The 23,125-nt window shown below is 43.3% G+C and overlaps 1 protein-coding gene across 1 annotated transcript in view; it reads right to left on the bottom strand.

The window, feature by feature from the left end:
• The window catches only part of LOC124606663 (protein yellow-like), a 118,555-nt gene extending 95,713 nt beyond the window's left edge, over positions 1–22,842 (bottom strand). The window contains exon 1 of the mRNA XM_047138674.1: positions 22,742–22,842. Coding sequence (XP_046994630.1) covers positions 22,742–22,814 — 73 coding nt within the window. The 5' untranslated portion in view covers positions 22,815–22,842. The remainder of the gene's footprint in view (positions 1–22,741) is intronic.
• Between the last annotated feature and the right edge of the window lie 283 nt (positions 22,843–23,125).

The following is a 23,125-nucleotide window of genomic DNA, read 5'->3' as shown; positions in this document are numbered from 1 at the left end:
CCAGGCGAATGGTCTAACCGACGGGAGGCCCTAGCCACACGGCATTTTCATTTCCATTAGAAGACGCCAATGTAACCAGAATAGTTACACTGTTTTGAGAAACATAGGGATGAGATGGATAAAAGAACATATCATATTAACTATTCGGTGGAAACGATTGAAAGTGCAGGAGCATATTGCCAGAGGTCTCCCACTGCCGCACAGTATGTTGCATGTCACTTGGCGTGACGTCAGTTTGGCTATAGTGCCAAATGGGGCTGGCTCGGCAACACGAGACAGTTGAAGGAACGGGAGAAGATAGTGTGTATCAGTCAGCGAGCAGCTAGGATGCACTGTGGTTGTGTTCTTCATTACAACATGGCTCGGTGGCAACATTCGGATGACTTCACATGAGGAAGAATCATCGGGAAACTGGAACAAGGAGGAAGGGTGACGAGTGCAGCTCAGAAGTTTGGTATTGCTCACAGCATTGTTTCACGTGCATGGCCAGCGTTGCGAACCTCAGGCACTGCTGCCCTGAGGAGAGGAGGTGGCAGACCACGGTCAAGTACATCAGCAGGTTACAACTGTATTGTGCAACAACAAAGAAGGAACCCTTATCATACAGTTATAACCACATTTAACAGGACTGCAAATCACGCTGCACAGCGACACGGCGACTATATGACTGTGTCTCTTTGCACGGTGACCAGTGCGCTGTGTTCTGTTGACACCTTGCACATCAGTGGCACCGTTTTGCAGTGAAGGCCAAGAGCATAGGGACCGGATAAGTGAGGAGTGTGGTCGCTTCTCGGGTGAGAGAAGATTCAGTCTGAGCAGTGAATCTGGATGTGCTCTCACACGGAGAGAGGTGGCGACACGTAATTCTCCCAGGAACATTATCTAACACGATCGTTTTGGTGGTTTAGGTGGGAGGAGGCATAATGTTGCAAGGGCGTACTGGCCACAATGCCTCTGAACGCGATACCGTCACCGGTAATCGCCACTGTGATACGGTGCCGCTTCCCCACGTGCGTTCCGCCATGACTTCGTTTTTGTGGATGACAACACGCGACCGCATCAAACTGAGCAGGTAGAGGAGCTCTTGGAACAAGAAAATACTGGGTGAATGGACTGGCCTGATCATTCCCCCGAATTCAGTCCTATCGGACACGTGTGTGATGCATTGTAGAGACTCATTGCAGCACGACCACATGCACCATCGAGCATTCAGCAGTTGTCACTAGCGCTGGTGGAGGAATGATTCGCCCTGCCACAACAACTTCGTAACAACCTTGTGGCCGGCAATGTTTTCAGCATGCATCGCAACCGTGGTGATTACACACCCTGTTAAGAACCATGTTCCGTCTTTTGTAATGTCCAGAGGACCAAACAAATCGCGGTGACTTCAATGTAACTAACGTACTTGAAAGAAAGTGTCACTTCTGTTTGTTTCATTGCGTATTTCCTTCGTTTACCTTCTGCACTATGCTATTGCAGGTCTTTGTATGTGTGGTCCAACTTCCATCGAGCAATATTTCGTGGCAGTGACACTGAGGCGAAAGTTACTCTCGCCCTTAAGTTTTGCGCACCATATCTTTCTTCACGTAAGCTACGAGATTTTATTCCTGAAAATTGCAATAGAAAATTTTTTTCCTTCCACAACATTTCGTGTTTTTCATGTATACAATATATATCTGCAGGAAAGTCACAAACATTTGCAATATTGTTGTCAAAATTTGTTGTACGTCTTCTCGTACATGTCCCTGCTGTCAAAATAGGCCACTTGTACAAATAAGAATTGTAGGTAATCTTCCTGAAAAGTCGACTTTTGCTGCACTGTTGAGAGAAACGCTTTGCCGTATTTTCAGCACGTGTCTCGAAGACTTTAAACGGCAGTATAAATGCTGGTAGGCAAAGTATCACGTCAGATCCAAAGTACGTGAAACTGTATTTAGCTTTAGAATTTCAAGTACGTGCCCTCGCACATTTTAATGTTATTTACGCTTATTGACTATTTTCTTAATTTCAATTTTTATTATCAGCATTCGCATGCCAAAGCAAACAATGCTTACTTTGATCGCACACTTTACTAGCATTTCGGAGCACGACAATTAACACCTACATCCGGCCATCCAGATTTAGGTTTTCAGCGATTTCCCTAAATCGCTTCAGACAAATGCCCGGGATGGTTCATTTCAAAGGGCACGGCCCATTTCCTTCCCCTGATTCCTTTCCCTAATCCGACCTTGTGCTCCGTCTCTAATAACCTCGTTGACGTTAAACACTAATCTCCTCCTCCTCCTTAGTTTGATGAAGAGGCGTCTGCGTTTCTTACGAAACGAGATTTTACGAATTACACGTACTCAAGAGTTTGGCTAATACATTGTCTAATTTATAAATTAGTCCTATATCTCGTGCCATTATTTTGCATAACAAAATGTACGAGTAAAGGATAATTGAAGTGAAGCATAAGCGTTTATGTGATCAGACATTCCATGCCTGGGTCACACAAGACTTTTGTAATAATGTAGCAGAACTGTCATCGTTTCTTACACTAGTTTTGAAGCAGTTGATCTTGTGCTTGTCCAAAAACCTAAAACATAAGATGTAATACGCTCTTGTTGGAATCGAGAAGTATTTGCTTTTGTGTTCTTGTGATACATCGTGGCCGCCATCTTCTTGTTAGGTAAGAAACCAAGTTCGAGGAACTTCGGCTGACACAATCCAAGAACGGTAGCTCCAGTTGAGACAAAGATCACTAGAGATTTCTGCTTCCGGACTTAACATCAGTCAGAGAGAAGCCAGTGCTTATGTAGGCTCCAGCCCACACGAAAAGTGTGAACAAAGATGAGCCTCCGGCCGGTGACATCAGACCAGTGGCGACGGCAGAGTGGAGCGCTGCGTGCCTTACGTGTAGCAGGTGCCCGGACGTTAACTTTCTCTGCGGACCAGGTTCTCCGACAAACACGCAAGCGGGCGTGGTTTGCCGCCGAAATAAGGGCAAGGCAGGTCACTTTCGTCTGCTGCAGTTTTCCTCGTCTGCTACACCACCAATTGGTGGGCTGCGTAGCGGGGCACGTTGCTTAATCAAAAGAAAGCTGCTCTGATATTATGAAGGCCAAATAAATTTTTTCGATTACGTACGTTACAAACCGTTTCTAGATACCGGGGTGTGTTTCGTAACTCAAACCAAGCATCATTCCGAAATCTGGCGTGAACACCATGTTTTACCGATGAAGGCCAATAAGACGTAGCAGGCCCTTGACTGGTTCACTTAGGAAACGCCTACAACCGTGTTGGCGTTCTGATCACTTGTTGAAACTCCACTGGCATGCGCTTCCAGTCAGTTACATTCACCTAATTGCTTCCTTTCTGACTAACCGTCCATCTTATACACTGAAGTGCCAAAGAAACTGGTATAGGCATGCATATTCAAATATAACGCCTATATAAGACAAAAAATGTCTGGCGCACTTGTTAGATTGGTTAGTGTTGCTATAGTGGCAAATCATCAAGACTTAAGTGAGTTTGAGCGTAGTGTTATAGTCGGAGCAGGAGTGATGGGACACAACATCTCCGAAGTAGCGATGCAGTGCGGATTTCCCCGTACGATCATTTCACGAGTGTACCGTCAATATCAGGCATCCGGTAAAACATCAAATCTCTGACATCGCTGCTGCCGGCAAAAGATCCTGCAAGAACAGGACCAACGACAACTGAAGAGAATCGTTCAACGTGACAGAAGTGCAACTCTTCCGCAAATTGCTGCACATTTCAGAGCTGCCCCGTCAATAAGTGTCAGCGTGCGAACCATTCAACGAAACATCATCGATATGGGCTTGCGGAGCCGAAGGCCCACTCATGTGCCCTTGATGACTGCACGACAAGAAGCTTTACGCCTCGCCTGGGTTCGTCAACACCGACATTGGACTGTTGATGACTAGAAACATGTTGCCTGGTCGGACGAGTCTCGTTTCAAATTATATCGAGCGGATGAATGCGTACTGGTATGGAGAAAACCTCATGAATCCATGGACCTTGCATGTCAGCAGGGGACAGTTCAGGCTTGTAGAGACTGTAATGGTGTGGGGCGTGTGCAGTTGGAGTGATATGGCACCCCTGACACATCTTGATACGACTCAGACACGTGACACGTACTTAAGCATCCTATGTGATCCCCTGGTTCCATTCATGTCCATTTTGCATTCCGACGGACTTCGGCAATTCCAGCAGGACAATGCGACACCAGACGCTTCCAGTATTGCTACATAGTGGCTCCAGGAACACACTTCTGAGTTTAAACACTTCCGCTGGCCACCAAACTCCTCAGACATGAACATTATTGAGCATATCTGGGATGTCTTGCAACGTGCTGTTCAGAAGGGATTTCCAACACCTCATACTCTTACGGATTTATGGACAGCCTTGCAGGAATCATGGTCTCATTCCTCCAGCACAACTTCAGACATTAGTCTAGTGCATGCCACGTCGTGTTGCGGAACTTCTGCGAGGTTGCGGGGCCCCTACACGGATATTAGACAGGTGTACCAGTTTCTTTGGCTGTTCAGTGTATAAGAACAACACACCAACATGTACTTCCAAATTATCCATCCATCTGCAAGCGTGCTCCAATATTTAGTTGTCATCACAGTTTCTTTTATATGACCATCAGAGAGCTATTTATAGTGGTACGCGGCTCGTATTGATCCTTACGGTCTCCCAAAGTGTCTTGCAGGAACTACAAAATAAGGCGTTTGATAAACAAAAAATTAGAGGTCATAACAGACGCGCGGACATTGGGCACTGACTTACGCTTACTTTAGATAAAAGATCATCATAGCATTGTGCATAAAGCGACTGTTAGTCGCCTCGCTAAGAGAGGAGTACTACGGAAGGACCGTTCCACTCAACACCGATCCCTTAAATAGATTTCAACTCGACGCTCTGGAACTGTGAAGTATCCCAGCACGATAAAAGCGGCCACCTGCCAGCCCTACAACCGAACGCCTCTCATCGACAATGGTTTTATCTCGGTGCGGCGTAGTAGGCGTCGTGTGACGTCTCATCAGCATGCGGCTGGGATGCTGTTTTTACCCCGCCAACCTACACCGTTTGAAAACCATCGCTTCTGGACACTGAGATCAGGACACAACGACGGTGACGGATTTGAACCACTTCATATTGTCGTGGTCCTATACAAGAAATTGTTTTCGAGGTGCTACCCCCCATCTGCAAGTCTAACAGCTTTACTTCACCGGTTCGATACAAATAAATATTATTTGCCCGTGGGCTATTGAAAAGACGCCGGCATCCAGCTTTGACCTATTAGTTGTGTGGATCTTGTACTCCCATGGAATCATCCAGATTCGAAACCTGGGACGTCTCTTTGTGTTTCTACTTTGCATTGAGAACTTACTTTTGTAAATCACGGCGTTTCCAGCTTTATGAACTACTGTGGATGTCATTCCTCTACGGGAACCGGCCCGGTTCGAAACCTGGGTAGTAATTTTGTTTCTTTAATTTATATTACGAACTTGTCTTTGTACTTCGAACTCTTACTATTATTCTTTTGTGAAAATGGCGCTGATGTTAACATGGTACTGTTGTAACTACTGCTGGATGTATGGTCTTCGTCTTTTATTGTTTTTACTTTATGTTAAGAACTTACGTTTGTATGCCGAACTCTTTTGTTTGCTCAAGTGTTGAAAATTCAATTATGTTAACATGGTACTTTTATAACTACTGTAGGCTGTATGGTCTTTGCTGCTCAAAGCCAAAAATAAATCAACAGCCGGCCAACGTGGCGATCGTTTCTAGGCGCTTTAGTCTGGAACCGTGCGACCGCTATGGTCGCAGGTTCGAATCCTGCCTCGGGCATGGATGTGTGTGATGCCCTTAGGTTGGTTAGATTTAAGTAGTTCTAAGTTCTAGGGTACTGATGACCTCAGATGTTAAGTCCCATAGTGCTCAGAGCCATTTGAACCATAAATCAACAAAAGAAATTGTTTTATTTCCTACGCACAGCCGACGTCCCGAGACCTATCCCTGTATGGCTAGTCCAGTATGCTGACGAATCCGGCTTTCCTTGCAGTCCATCCGACCTTACATTTATCCCAACGAATTCTCAAACTAAATCTTAACAATTTCACCTCCTGGCATAACCATCTCTCTAGTAACCCTGCAGACCGCCGAAGTCTAGTGGTAGTGTTGTTGATTTATGAGGCGCAGGTAGCACGGTCGACTCCTGCTTTAACATGTGCGTTCAGTTATGTAAAACGGTAGTGTTTCCAGTTAATAAGCTGATCACCATTCTCATTAACTGGTACTGACATTACTTCATCGACTCCAAGCCCTTCGTACAAAATGAAATTTTCTTTTAGATTTCCTCCAATGGAAACTATCCACTTATTCTACATACACGGGGTACAACGACTTAATGTAGTATTTTGTTTAGTCTCGTGTTATTAAAACTGCATTTTATAACTCACATTCTCGTGCCAATGCATCCTGTTATTCATAAATGTCTGCAGTACTGACGGGCAGGAAAGTAAATTGTAACGAGTCAAATGGAACGCAGTCTGAGTGATTTGCTTCATATACATAGTAGAACGTTGCACGAGCGAAATAATAGTTGCGAGCGTCACATCCGCTAGTAGTCTGGCTGCTAGCAGCCATTAAGTTGAATAAAATGTGTCACCAAATGACCATCTCCGGAGGACGGACCCGTGTTTTGCTTACTGCCATATAATTAAGCCTATATTTTATTCATTATCGCGTTAATTAATGAATGCTGTGATCCACAAAAATTTTGCACTACTGAAAATAAGAAAGTGATGTTTTGGTTTCGATTATTTGGACAACATTAAATTAGATATATTTTACACTGGTGAGTCAGTATTCTATAACCCCAGCCCAGCGCAAGATCGAACGCCACATAGTGGCGTAGCGACCACATGACATAGTAAAGTATACAGGTTTATATAAGCTCAGCAGAGACGAATGTGGAATTATTCTATCGACGATACTGGCCACAAATGGAGAATCCTCTGACATGGTTGACTTCGACAAGGTGCACCTTGCTATGGCACGTCGCCTCAAAACGAGCATCTTGAAAACTGCGTAGCTGAACAGCTGTCGAGTGATACTGTAGTGAGCATCTATGGAAAATCGATGAAGGATGATGAAGTCAGCAACTAGATGCATTAAGTCCACGTCTCGTCAACAGAACGTGGAGTTCGGAGATCTGCTCACTCTTTAAAAGAGGATAGGCAGCGATATACAATAGATCTGACGATAGAGCACAGGTAAAAGTGATTTCCTACGTTTTCGAAGCATATTGTTGAACATGACGACCCCTACGCGTTCCCGTATTGACCCAAAGACATCGTCGATTACGACTGGAGTGGCACAGGATCATCGAGACTTAATCGGGGATGAATGGAAACGTGTCGCCTGATTCGATCAATCACGTTGCTTGTTATACTACGTTGATGGTCCTACCAGATACGCAGTCGTACAGGAGATAGCTGCTCGGGATATGCGCCACACTACGAACGCAAACCGGTGGAAGCGTGTTATGCTGTGGTAGACATTGACCTAGACTTCCATGGGACGAGGCATCGTAATCGAAGGACTAGATGGACATTATTGCGTACTAGCTGCTTCGCTTCATGCTTGATGCCTTCCCCGACGGTAACGACATCTTCCAGCGGGGTAACTGCCCATATGACAAGGCCAGAATCGTGTTGCAGTGGTGCGAGGAGCGTCATAGTGATGCCTTGGCCACCAAACTCGGCTTATGTTAACTTGACGGAAATCATCTGGAACGCTATCAATGGTAACTGCATGACCTGTGCATAGACGTCTGGAGCCACAAATTTGCGGAAACCTACCAAGAACTTCTCGAATCAATGTCACATAGCATCACTGCTGTATTGTGCCACAACACTCTATTGAACACTTGATCGCTATGTTTTAGGTGGTCAACATAAGAATCAATTACACGTATAGCAGGACGTACGTAACTCAAACTTTGTCCGGACAGGCCTCGGAAGGGCCAACGGTACTGACTGGCCGCAGTTTCAAGCTCTGCCGAGAGGTGTAAGTGGCTGCGGATACCGAAGGGCGTGAGATCTGCGCACTGCTCTCCCGACCGTTGTCGGTCTTCGTGACCGTAACTGCTACTTCTCAATCCAGTAGCTCCTCTATTGGCCTCACAAGGGCTGAATGCATCCCTATTACAAAAGCTCTCGGCAGTCCCGGACGATTAGCCATCCAGGTGCTGCCAAGTCCGACAGTGCTCAACTTGGATAATCTGATTGGAACCGGTTTTACCGCTGCGGCAAGGGCGTTGACGCAGATGCAACAGTTATGAGAAAAACGGAAAGGATTAAGGTGTCTCCATGGAAAATACCGACTCAGTGGTATTTTTATGCCAAACATACCCATAAATTCACACACACACAAACACACACACACACACACACACACACACGAGGGAGAGGGAGAGAGACGGGGGGGGGGGGGGGGGGGGAGAAAGAAAGAGAATGAGATCGAGGATGTTCTTCGTTTATAACGGCATGTAAGCTTTTCTGTAAATTGATTTTCGGTAAACGAGTAAACATGTATTTCGTTACAGGATGGAAAATATTCCTTGAACCTCCCGTATACGGTCTGATGCATACCCAGTCAATTCAAATAATTTAGAGACGGGATTAATAAGAAAATAGAGAAATGTTAAGATGGTGTTTTAATGCTTCAGGTAGTCTGTCCCAGGAAAGTTCTCCTTTAGAATGTCGTTCAACTCACACACATGTGAAACTCTACACTTTGTCGTATTGTGTTAGACTCGTATTGAAAACTCAAAAAGGAATTGTCTGCGTCTTGCATTTCAATCAAGTCGCGACAGACGTCCATGCGTTGTGTTTGGTCGGGATCCAGGTATGCGGTACAAACTTTGCACACACTGTTCTCTTCTTCAAAGTAATCCGAAGAACCTCTAGGACATTTGATTTAGAGATGTTCAGTTCGGTGCTTTATTGTGATTTGTGACATAACAACGCTGACACACTACGGCCGCACGTCCATGACGTAACACTGCCTGCTCTCAACTAACTGGTCGAATGCACATCTGTTGATTGCAGTTGTCATTTCAAGCTGACATCGCAATTACTATACTTTGGTGGCTTATACGGCAGGGATAAAATCTGTCTCGGGCCAGTGTCTGCTTAACAACTCAGGGATACTTTTTTGTGGTTGAAGACAGTATGTTCAGCTGGAAAAATATTTTTAAAAAATAGTATACGAAATTTTTCTGTGTTCTTAACTATTCTGGCGATCTGTTACAGCCTTTTGCACCAGAATAAAATACTCTGCTGTGAAATCTACATGAGATATATAACATTTATTTTTGCTTCTGTTATTGTTCTGAACTGCACAGTACATCCAAAATTCAGTCTTATTTTTAACTACAAATAGCATGAGGACAAGCGTGTTTTATAAAGAATCGAACCACCACATATCATATATTTGCACTGAAAGAAGCCATGTCAAAATATTGGGAATACAACAAATTCATGGCGATTGTGTCATGATTTTAAGAGCGACCATGGTAGTGCAAACCTAATAGTGTTGAAGTTTGGAATAACAAGGAATATTATCCTGGAAGCCTCGAAAGGGATAGTGAAATTGATGGAGAATATTCCATGACTTTTGGCATAGAAATGTGACTCACGCAAGAGGATGGATTATCACAACTCCAACATAATAATAAAAGAAGCACTGGATGCAGCAAGCGAAGCAGAAGAAGGAATTAACATCGAAATAAAAACGATTGTACCGCCCTTTGCAGGTGATGTAACATTAACTACTGAAAATCTAGATGACCTGAAAATACTTGCAAGGAAGCGGAGGAAGTTGGATTAGAGGTAAATGACGACAAAAAAATTCATGCGCTTGGATATAAGGTACAAGACAAAACACTGGAATCCATGCAGATTGACGTGTTTCGAGAAGCAGAAGAGTTTAAATATCTGAGAGCAGTAATAACAGAAATCATGGTAAACAAGAAATAGAAACAAAGATCAAAGCGGCATCCAGAGCGTCATATTCATTCAACGAATTTCCGTCATCCAAATATTTTTCAAGAGGAGGAGGACATGTGAAGCTAAAATCATCTCAGTATTGCTATACAGGGCAGAATTATGGAGAATAGATAAGCATACAGAGAGAAAGACAATCGCTTTTGAAAATAAAATCCTGTGGAAGATCTTTGGACCTATTTTTAAGGGAGGAGAATGGCGAAGAAGAAAGAACAGGGAGCTCAAAGAAACATATAATGAACCAAATCTTGTTGCGGAAGCCAAGATGAGGAGGCTAAGATGGGCCAGTCACGTCTATGGACGTGAGGAGGGATCAAGACGCAAAGGACGAAACCTATGGGTAGAACAAAAATAAGATGGGGAGACTAGCGGTCAAGTTTCTTCATATACATTGAGGAAGGGAAGACGATGCCAAGGACAGAACGTTGACTAGGAGGTTACTTCAGGAGATCAAAAACCGACTGCGGTTTGTAGGACCAGCAGAGTAAAAGCAAGTCGCGTTATGGAGCGTGTGTATTGGGACGTACGTGTAAGCACAGATCTACACCATAAATAATTTTTTGACCTTAACTGATCTGCCCCAGAAGATTATGTCATAGGGCAGTTTTGAATAAAAGTTTGCCAAGTATGCTAGCGATTCCATCTGCAAGTCGACACAATGAGAAATATTACCAAGTGAAAAACTGAGTATGTTGACAGCGTCCTGAACGGATTCTTAGGACGGGGAGAGTGCAGGGATCGGACGATGCAAGCTCCGCCCACCTGGTAGCCTAGGAGGACGAGGCAGTGCGGCGGGGGTGGGGTGGGGGGGTGGAGGGGGGGGGGCACAAGCCGCGATACCGTCATGCCACTACACATGTGCTTACTGGTTTGGTTCCGGACGTCATGACATTCATTTCCTAATGGCTATGGCAAAAAAGGCATTTCTGGCCAAGAGAAGTCTACTAATATCAAATACCGGCCTTAATTTGAGGAAGAAATTTCTGAGGATGTACGTCTGGAGTACAGCACTGTATGGTAGTGAAACATGGACTGTGGGAAAACCGGAACAGAAGAGAATCGAAGCATTTGAGATGTGGTGCTATAGACGAATGTTGAAAATTAGGTGGACTGATAAGGTAAGGAATGAGGAGGTTCTACGCAGAATCGGAGAGGAAAGGAATATGTGGAAAACACTGATAAGGAGAAGGGACAGGATGATAGGACATCTGCTAAGACGTGAGGGAATGACTTCCATGGTACTAGAGGGAGTTGTAGAGGGCAAAAACTGTAGAGGAAGACGGAGATTGGAATACGTCAAGCAAATAATTGAGGACGTAGGTTGCAAATGCTACTCTGAGATGAAGAGGTTAGCACAGGAAAGGAATTCGTGGCGGGCCGCATCAAACCAGTCAGTAGACTGATGACCCAAAAAAAAAAAAAAAAACTGGTACACTGGGATACTTTATTGTACGATCGCCACAGTTGGCAGCGGCTTGACACAAAACATCAGTGGGACAAAGTCGACCGACTTCTATTGATTTATGCCGATGCAGAGCTAGGGAGCTCAGATTCAGAGCGTTGTGAACAAATAGTAGGTAGGACTGGGCTTTTAGATTAAATTATCCATATGCCTGGTTCCACCTAAGCTTATTATCCACCTAGACGCCTCATTCTGGTACCTGTTGTTTTGTTTGGAACTGAATAACGTGAGCTTTTGTATGGTGAAGTGTTGAATTATTTCAAATGACGAAGTTGTAAAACTGGTCGCATTTAATATAGTATTTGGGAATTTTATCAGTATATTAATGTTATTAGTAAATATCACAGTTTTTGAAACTTGCAAAGTCTTTGGTAAATTATTTATGTGGGTAACGAAGAGGCGTATCTACAGCACCGAGCCCTGTGGACCTCCAGATTTAATGTTACCACACGCGGAATTTAGCCTTATTCCTGTGTTATCATTTATGAATTTGGTTCACTGTTTTCTACTGATACGATTCCTTCCATGCAAGGTGAATGCCTTCAGTGCTATATTGGTTTAGTTTCCGTAGTATAATTTTATGATTCACACAATTGTTTAAAGCTTCGGAGGGGTTACAAAAAATGTATCGTCACCACCACTTACAGATATTGGAGAAATAGATGAAAACACGCAAGAAATGCATACTTGATCATAAATGTAGAAGCTAGTCAAATCTGCAGGTTGCACTGTTTTATTTGACCACGAACGGATTTCCTCAATACGTTACAAGTGTCAGTTGTGGTCAAATCTGCGTTCCGTGTAGATGTGAGTGCGTTATGTCGGAGCTAAGTGAATTCGAACGTGTAAAAATTGTTGGTGCTCGCATGTTTGGTGCTTCCGTAACCAAGATAGGCGAAATGTCTGGCGTTTCAAGAGGCAACTTATCGAAGATTTATTCCACATATAACGAAAGCAGCAAAGCTTCCCTTGCTAAGTCATAACATGGACGAAAGTTTGTTTTGAGTGAATTTGACGGAAGTCATTGAACAGGATTGTGATGAAAAATAAGAAGACTTCAGCGGCAGAAGTCACTGCAGAACTGACTGTCGCACTCTCGAACCAGCACCAAAACAACACGAAGGGAGCTCCATAAGCAAGGAACTGCAGGGCGCGCTGGGATTCCAAAACCACTCATCTTTGATGCCAATGCCTGCAATAGGAAAACGTGGTGTCGAAGCCACAAGACCTGGGCTACAGAGCAGTGGGAAAAAGGCATTTGGTCGGACGAGACATATTTCATACATTTTCTAACTTCTGGCTGAGTTTGTATCCTGCTTGTGCTGTCCAAAGCCTAGAGTGCGGATTGCTTGTTGCCAAGAGTGAAACTTGCCGGCGGTTTTGTGATGACTGGGACAGCCATTTGGTGATATCCTATGGGTCCCATGTTTACTCTGAAAGGTCGCAATTACTGCAAAGGATTATGTGACTATTTTAGCTGGTCAGGTCCACCACGTGGTACAACATTTGTCCCCCATTGGTGACGCTGTGTTCCAAGACCACAGAGACGCTACGCACACAGCTCGTATGACCTAGGACTGGTTTCGTGAGCATAACGATGAACTGTCGCATCTCCCCCTGCCATCAAAGTCACCCCATCTCAATATTATTGAGTATTTGTGGTCTACTGTGGAAAGAAGAGGACGTGATCGCTATTCACCTCCACCATCGTCACCTAAACTCGCCTCTATTTTACAGTAAGAATGGTACAAGATCCTTTGACATCCCTATAGGACCTATATTTATCTAGTCCGAAACGACTGGAAGCTATATTCAATCCCAACGGTTTTCTTACACCGAATAGTCCGTGGTAATGTGTTCTGTTTTTCGTGTTTCCAAATTTTCGTCCATCCCCTGTATAACATCGTTTGGTTGGCCGCTGATCTGTTTCTTGGTTTCAAATTGGCAGTAACAGTTTGGAAATTTTGTTGGTATATAAACTTTTACAGATGTATCAAGTATCTTTTTACATAATAGTCTTACGACTAAAACAGCAAACTGTTTGAAGAAGCGACGACACTGTCGAATGAAAATCCACTGGAAACTAAAATTTTAAAAGCCGACGGTATTCAGATTTTGTAGAAATTCCTTCATGTACGTAATTTGGCAGGTAACTGTGCATTATATAGCCGTTTTCCCGAAAATGAAATAGTATTTCTGATGGAATCTACTAGAATATTGTCCGAAACACTCTATTAACCGAAAGTGAATTATTCTGGTTGTGACAAAGCTAAACACCATTTACTTTATCTTGAAATTTTTGAAATTTCCCTTTGTTGTGTGCTAGATGTTGTGATTCTCTTCAACGATCCAAGATTATGTAACGATTTGTGTATGCCATATATCGGTATTCTCTTGGAATCACTGCCCCATAGGAAGGACGCAAATCCTCGATGACATATTTAAAACCACGAGCTACGGTTAACTTGTACAAAATATTCTAAGGTCTGTTATTTTACGTTTCCATCGTATTATCCCTCCATTTTGGACCAATCTGTTCGTGAGTTTATGGCAGACTCTTATGCTAATATTTGTCTTATTGACTGACTGCTACTTGTCCAATTCATGCACAATCGTTGCTTATACAACGATGGATGTGTCTGTATTTAAATTTATTTTCATCATTCTTTTAATTTCACGCATATTCCATTTCACTCAAGTCAGATGAGTTGCAAACGATGTCTTATTCATGATACATAATATCCGTTAGCTTTTAATTAATAATATCAGATATAAAAACCATGGCGGGTAACGTCCAGGGTCGGTTTCCAGGGAAAGAGGGCGAACTTGATAAATACTAGAGAAAAGGGTGAGTATAATACGCATAATGAAATCAGTCTGAATATTTTATACAAGAAAGCGCCATCAAGAAAGGATAGAACCAGACCATTGTCAGACCTGAGGTTCTGCACGCATCAGGAGCGCTGAGGTTGAGGAATGTGGCTGCCAACAGCTGACGTTCTGGAGCCGGAAGGCGGCCGCGCGGAGGATGGTATCGGCCAGTCGTTACAGCGCCGCTGTCTCTCAAGGACCCACACGCACGTAAACTCATTAAGAACTTCGGGGTTCCTGGCGACGCGAACGCTGCTTCCACGCGATGCCTCCAGATCTTATCTCAATTCACAGTCGTGTTCTGTTCGGCACGTTGTGCAAACAAGGCGCTTTCTGGGAGAAATCCGTTATATAACGCTTCCGGCGTTTGTATTTCATAGTTTTAGGAAGTCTGTAAGCACCTCTAAAGTAATGAAAAAAAATGCCTCAGTGCATCTCTAAAGATTTGATTTATGTTACTCCGCAGAGAATATTCATTCCAAATCGAAAGCAATAAACTTACTAAGCGCACTGAACTATGATTTGCATTTAATTGACAAGAACATTAATAACTGCATTAAGATGAGACAGTAAGAAATACGTCTTGCTACCGTCTTGTTTGGAAAAAAAATTAAACCAGGTGTGTAAAGTGGTTAACTTCGAGGTGCTGGAACTATGTTCCTTACGGTTCCACGAGAAAGCTTTGACTTACCGAGATGTAGAAGAACGAAAAAGGTTTGCAGATGATTACTTCCTTAAAAAAAGACCTGGTACAGTGCGAGTAATTACGATAGTGCAAGTAATGATAAACTGAAATAACAGGAGAAACTGGAGAAAAATAAAGTACACCGAATCTGATTACCAAAGTTGTGCCACTGTGTTGCCACTGTGATCTTCAACTCGAAGACTGGAAAGACTGATTTGATGCAGCACTTCATTCTTCATTTCATTACTAACGCAACCTGTGTCCTCTTGACTCTGTTTACTGTAATCAGGCCTTGATCTCTCTACGATTTTTTTCACGGTATTTCTTTCCATTACCAAATTAGATACTACTTTATGCATCACGACGCGTCCTATCAACAAGTTGTAACATAAAACTCTTTTCTTCCTAATTATCCTTCATTAGTTTCTCGATTTATGATAGTATCTTTCAACACAGGTTAATACGGGTGAATGCTCATCAAGTCTCAATGACTTTAGTGTATGGTTAGTTTATTTATACTCTGTATTAATACAAAAAAGTCTAATTTTGAGTAGTAGTTGTTGTTGTTTAATATTTTTTGAATGAATATAGCTGAATACGTAGAGCTATTGGCGAAGTGACAGCGATTCGAGTTAGCTAAACTTGGCAAAACGTTGTTAGGCATTACAGGTACCGAGAGCGACATTTATGGCAGAAGATTCGAAGTAGTTCCGCTGTTTGCAGTCACTACCCCATGGTCTGAATTGCCGCAAGAGATGTATCTTTCATAAATAGTTACAATAGTGCAAACAAGTGAGTAATTAAAGAAAGACACATTTCTTTAAGTTTTTTCTCTGGCGTAATATTTCTAGGTTACTCATCGAAATCTTCAGGTTTTCCTATATTTTTATTGGTACTTAACACGGCTTCAACCTCTGTCTATAGGTATGTGTGAAGGACTGGCTAGTCGTTCTGTGCTTGGTATTCAACGCTAATATCCAACTGCTGTCTGGTCAAATTTGTTCGCAAGTATGACACAGGCACTGACTACGAGCAGTGAAAGACAGCAATATTAAAAGCAGCATCCAAACTGACAACGACTTTACTTCCTTGCACTTGCCTCAGATTATTAAAGACTCAGTTTCTAGCGTTACTGGATTTTTGGCACATTTGAAATGGTGACGGTGGTTTTGTGTTTGGACATTTAACTAAGAAGCCTTTAGCGCCTGTGAGCTAATGGTGTAGATTAAGCATGAAGTTTCTCAACTGAGTCAGTTAAAACGCTAAATGTTAACATAAAACATATTCTACAACTTTTCTCTTGATTCACACTTGCTCGCTGAGCAATGTTCTGTCACCTTGCTAATACCTCTCTTTCACGTATACAAACTGTTACACACAAGTAGAATGTTAATTATGCCGCAAAAATATCACCAAATGACCACACAGGGAACAAATCTGAGTTAATATGTCAGATAATGACAATTGTGGAGAAAGCGAATAATGGAAAGGAGACTAAAACTTACTTTCAAATAGATAAGGAAGGATACCAGAAACTACACATAAATTTTGAAAAAAACATGTAACATTCATCCTATGGACACACTTCTAGAAGATCTACTACGCATACGCTTAAACTTTCGCATGCCGGAATCTTAGCATCACAAGCCCTGCAATCCGGCTGGCAGAGAACAGAAAATTCAGTGTGCACTGCTCCATTCTAAGAACTCTGTCTATCGAGACTCTCAAGAGAAGAGCGATAATAAGCACCGTGTTTTTGATAAATTGTGTTTCTTTTTGCCCTATCCGTCCATATATTCTCTCAATTGCACATAACAGGTCTCCTGAATGGCATAGAAATGGAATGCAAAGGGGAATAAATTTATCCATGCTTGCTCCATCAGTTTGCATACATCCATGGATTCCCTCGCGATTTGGTAATCTACAGCGTCGAGTTTTTCTCCCATGTGTTTGTAGGAACATCTGAACACCTACTAAGCTCTGAAGCGTTTTGTACCGTTTAACATATTCGTCCTATGTGAAGTAATCACAAATAATAGTTCCTAGTAATAGTAATCACAAATAATAGTTCCTACAAATCAAGTTCCGTCTGCTCCACTGTCTTCAGGACTGGTTACAGATACGCATTGTATACGTAACATTGATTAGGAGGTTCGAGTCCTCCCTCGGGCATGGGTGTATGTGTTTGTCCTTAGGATGATTTAGGTTAAGTAGTGTGTAAGCTTAGGGACTGATGACCTTAGCAGTTAAGTCCCATAAGAGTTCACACACATTTGAACATTTTGTCTTTTTTGAACATTCATTAGGAACGCATGTCTTGAAGAAAATGAGGAGCATTTGAGAGAATCGTCTTGTACAAAGCTATCGGCGTAACTAACTGATGTCCCACTAAAATATTGTAAAATGGTTACAAGAAGATTAATTTTAGAGAGTGGGGTTTTCCTTACTTCATTAAATTTGAAATGGGGCGGACCTACTCAGCAGATGGGGCAGCGATCTGATCCAGCCGTGGGTTCCAACCTGTTCAGTCACACTAGTGTGACCACCTGTTAAAAGCCTCGATAATCTTGGGACCGATGACCTCAGCAGTTTGGTCCCATAGGAACTTACCACAGATTTCTAAATTTCCTCAATAATAACCTTTTGAAGGGCGGACCGCTGAGACCCGTGCAGATAGAGAATCAGTGAGGTTCTGGAAGGTGCCGACAGGTTGGGTGGTTCAAATGGCTCTGAGCACTATGGGACTTAACATCTATGGTCATCAGTCCCCTAGAACTTAGAACTACTTAAACCGAACTAACCTAAGGACAGCACACAACACCCAGTCATCACGAGGCAGAGAAAATCCCTGACCCCGCCGGGAATCGAACCCGGGAACCCGGGCGCGGGAAGCGAGAACGCTACCGCACGACCACGAGCTGCGGACTGCCGACAGGGATGCGGTGACATGCCGTCTCCAGTGCTGTGGCCATCTTTACTAAGTTTTTCCGTTGAAGGTCCATGGAACGAACAGTCCGATCGAAGCGGTCCAACAGATTCTTGACTGGATTGAAACTGTGGAGTTTGGTGACCAGGGAGTACTGCAAACTGATCCTGAATCTCTTCGAGGCACGGATGTGCACTGCGAGCTGTGTGACCTGTTGGACCTGTTGGACTGTCCTAATGGTAGATGCCAACGTGCTGAGAAAAAACAAACTGCATGTAGTAGTTGGTAGTCCTTGGTTCATCTGGGCGGTCAGTTGCTCAACATTTGCACGTCCATTCGTTGGTACACAACTCCGCAGCTGTCGTTCATCAATGTCATCTATGGCCATTAGTGCACCGCTGTTGCCTCGGCTCCGATTTTCGATAGCGCCATTTTGCCATGCATGCTTTAACCACGGCGGCACGCGAACTGTTTACAAACTTAGCCGTTTCGGAAACGCTTCCACCCTTGGAAAGCCAGTGATCATTCCCTTTTGGATGTCAGATAAATCGGTCGGTTTCCGCATTATGACATCGACTGCACTGTTTTCCGCGACCCCCGACATGCTTCTTATATCTGCCACTGCTTGTGCTGCCACCTGCCATCTGTAACTGGTTATTGCACATTAGCGTCGAACATAGGCTGTGGTCCCTTCGATGTGATTGGAGCGTGTAATATTTCTCTGGTCCTTATCAAGCTCTGGAAGCCTGAATCTCTCTAGGCTTCTTCGTCGTTGTCAGTGGAGTGCCAGGCAGAAGTTACTCACTATTGATAGAACAAAAGGAAAAGAAAAAGGTTAGTTAACTAAGAGAGATGAGCCTATAATTAGGGTGTCATCAAAGAATGTTGGCGCTGGATGGAAAGTGGCTGGGAATATGCTCGTACTATACATTCTTGTAGGCAACGTAATTCCCTCGTGGCTCACCGCTTTTGAAATCTTTCTATGAAAAAGTATAGCTTCAACGACAGCAGAATCATAGTCAAGATAGTTTGTGACGAACGTCTCGTGGGAGTCAAAAATTCTCAAGCCTTTTTACTAAAGTAATTGAGGAAGAGAAAGAATGTTTAGGTACACTACGTACGCTCCAGCTCACGCTGTATCGGTCTGAGCACAACAGTGCACGGTACTTGTATATTCCAAAAAGCCGCACGAGATAACGTGATTTTTCAGGGAGGCATATCTCTGGTCCTATTGATCACAGTGGTCAAGTGCTTAGAACAGCCCTTGGCGTGGCGACCGTTTCTCTACGTATCGGAAGAATTGGCATATTGTAGCTATCCTACTGCATAGGATCAAAATTTAAACATAACACCTCCTCCATCAAACGAAAATAAGCAAATCGGGTGTTCTTTTGCAGTGGGTGTGGTCTAGGATGGACCTTCGGCGGCTTTTAACAGCACAATTTTCTCATGGGCGGTTCCTGAGAAAACCCCGAAAAACCATGTTGTTTGGGTACGAAAAGCACCAATTGTGGGTTCAAATGGCCCTGAGCACTATAGGACTTAATTTCTGAGGTCGTCAGTCCCCTAGAACATAGAACTACTTAAACCTAACTAACCTAAGGACATCACACACATCCATGCCCGAGGCAGGATTCGAACCTGTGACTGTAGCGGTCACGCGGTTTCAAACTGTAGCGCCTAGAAACGCTCAGCCACTCCGGCCGGCCCAATTGTGGTAATGGCCATTTGTATAATTGTTATTCGTAGGATATTGTCGAAATATTTACCATTTGTTCTTAAGCTGATGTTCCTGGTGAACTTCTAAACTGTTTTCGATATCGTTATCCGTTACAGAGATCCAGAGGCTCAAAGTTACCGTACTTACGAAGAAAACAGACGTTTTCATACCGTGGGCCGCAGTTATCTAAATAACCAAATAATTATATAACTAAACTGAGCAAATGGCTCAAGCTGTAACTGTACATTCTTTAGACTTTAACAAGAATAGCCATTTTCCCATTTTAGAAAATCTGAAAAACCATGAGTTTTGGGTACGAAAATTACCAGTAGTGGGGACAGCCACTTCTATAATTTCTATTCACGGCAAATTGTCGAAATTTTTACCATATCTACTTACTACTTAAAACAATATTCTGGGAGGACTTTGAAATTTTTTTTTGTATCATTATCCGTTATCGAGATCCAGAAGTTCAAAGTAACCGTACTTCTGCACGTAAAATTTGCACATGGTACTCGGTCCGAGGAACAAATGTATTTTTAGCTGACGTAGTGAACATATGACAGGGGTTCTAGGGTCATCGCAAACTATGTCCTTAGTCACCATTTTTTCACCAATAAAACTTCGTAACGCGCCGTCTCTTTTAATGGGCACTGTATGCCTACGCAAATACACCTAATAATGCAATGACAAAAATGGACTAAAAGGGGTCTTAAGATGCCTGAAAAAGAAGTAAAACGACTGAAAAAGCTAATACAAAACTGGAAATACTGCAAATTCAGTGAAATATTTCTAGTAAAACTTTTAGTCTTGTAGGACACAAATCTTAAGCTGGGAGTTTTCAGTGAAGTGTAAACTATGTGGAAAGAACGCAGAACTAAAATATAAAGGAAACGATTTTGTGTAGACCTCATATTTATAGTTTATATGTGTCAAAGTATATAAATAGGTCGAAGTACGTAAATAAATCGTGAATACTGTATTGACTCATAGAATTCGTTTCATACAAGCAGCACACCCTGTTGTAACAGGAAAAAGAAGGGAAACAGTGGAAAAATGCTCATGCTGGAGCTAAAAAAAGAGAGAATATGTAACTCCTTAAAAGACTAAGAGAAAAGAGGGGAACCAGCTGCCTCAGTCGTCATTCCGCTTTCTTCAACAAGAATTTTGGCATGCGAATGTTTTCGCAGTTTTCGTGCTATAGGTTGTCTCAATCGTATTTAACATTAAACATTTTTACAAACTGATTATCAATTTCGGTATCGTAGCTACAATCTTCAGGTCACACGTAGTGTTATAAATACAGTAGCAATGTACAACACTGTTGCATCACCAGGACAATCTCATTTTAGAACCGCCAGATTAAAATCTATTACTACAGCCACGCTATCTGTGACAGCAGCTGAACAAAAATGTGTATATCGAAGCGCTTATGTAATTATTTACGCTACAATCAGTAGCTGCAAATAGAGATTTGCTGTGTAAGCCGCACTTTAATTCAAAGGAATAATTGCATAGACGCTTCACTGCATAAAAGGTTTTTAGAACGATGCACAGGCTCTATGTTTCAATTGCTGTCACTGATAGCGTGGATGAACATAAAAGTTTTTACGACACAACGGTGTTTTACACTGCTAGTTCCATTTATAATACTACGTCTGATCTGAAGATAGTAGTTAAGCTACGGAAACTGGTCATTACTTTGTAAAAAATTTTAATGTTAAATGCGATTGAGATAATATATAGAAAATGTTTTATAGAAAGTATTTAAAAATTTTATAATTTTTTTTATTTTGCTATCCTTCATACGTCTTGCAGATAGTTTAGAATGGTTACACAGCCGAAACAACGTACTAGTTAACAACATAAAATAGGAGGACGTGCTGAAAAGTAGTGCCTCGGAATTTTTGTGTCAGAACTCTTCAGGTTTTTTTAAATAAAACAAACGTTATTAACATTCTACGTCTTTAGCATTCATGTCTACATATTTGCCACGCTCTGGGGACAGAAGACTCCGAACTGCAGCGTATAAAATATCGATGTGTAACTTAACTATGCCGGTGTGTGATAAACAACGTACTGTAATTGAGTTTCGAACGTGAAGAGTTCATCCACACATGAAGCAACCTCTCCTGCAGCATAACAATGCCAGACCACACACGAACGCTGCGACATCTGCAACAATCCGACGCCTTGTGTTCCACTGTAACTGATCATGCTCCATACAATCATCGAGTTAGCCCCATGTCATATTCATCTATTTCCAAAACTTAAGAACACCTTCGAGGATTTCGCTTGGACAGTGAGGTTGCGGTGCAAGCTGAGGTGAGTCTGTGGCTCCGCCAATAATGTTAAACATCCTACAGTGACGGTATAAACAAACTGGTCTCTCGTAGGCAGAAATGTGTTCGTCGCTAGGATGATAAATATTTAGACATGAAGAATGAAGATGTAAAATGTTAAAAACGTTCGTTTTATTTAAAAAACTGTCAGGGTTTTGACACAAAAAATTCGGAGGCATAACTTTTCAGCTCGCCGTCAAAATAGGGTGGTTCAGCACTAACAGTAAGAGTCATTGTGGCGAACTGACTTCATTCAAGAAATTTATTCCAAGCGTGGTGGCGCAGCGGTAAGCACACTGGACTTGCATTCGGGGGGAGGACGGTTCAAACCCGCTTCCGGCCATCCTGATTTGGGTATGCCGTGAGTTCCCTAAATCGCTTCAGGCAAACACCGGGATGGTTCCTTTGAAAGGGCACGGCCGACTTCCTTTTCCATCCTCCCCTAAGCCGATGGGACCGATGACTTCGCTGTTTAGTCCCCTCCCACAAATCAACCAACCAACGAAAAAGTTTGTCATGGTGTAGAAAGAGTATGGCAAACAAGAGAACTCCCACTGAAGCCCTTACTAGAGGTAAGCGAAAAAGCTACATCTCCGTGAGAGTCAAGAAGCAGCATCTTTATTCATACGGTAGTGAGTGAGGCGCTCGCTTACCGTCGGAAACTGCGACGACCCAGAAGAACATTAGCGCCACGGCGGCAGCCGTGGAGGTGGCGTGGCGCAGCATCCCGGGGGCGGTCGTGGGTCTGCGTGTGAGGGCGCGCGCTGCGAACTGCGGCGGCCGGCCGGCGGCTGGCGTTAAATAGGCGGCCGGCGGGCAGCGACGGGCGTCCCGCGGGAAAGCGACGCCTTGCGAAACGGAGGGGGCGGAGGCTGCGGCAGCAGCGCGCCGTGCCCTGTGTGCTGTGCCGCCGGCGAGGATCGCGGGCCGCAGCCGCCGGAAGTGGAAGCGGCCGGCCAATCACAGGTGCTGGACCGCAGGCTGTCAAAACCTCTGATGGGACAAATCGTCTCTGCTATGTGGCAACGCATACGTAT

This window comes from Schistocerca americana, chromosome 3, assembly GCF_021461395.2.
Source record: "Schistocerca americana isolate TAMUIC-IGC-003095 chromosome 3, iqSchAmer2.1, whole genome shotgun sequence".
NCBI lineage: Eukaryota > Metazoa > Arthropoda > Insecta > Orthoptera > Acrididae > Schistocerca > Schistocerca americana.
The sequence above is the reverse complement of the archived record's forward strand: the minus strand, read 5'-3'. Positions and strand labels throughout refer to the sequence as shown.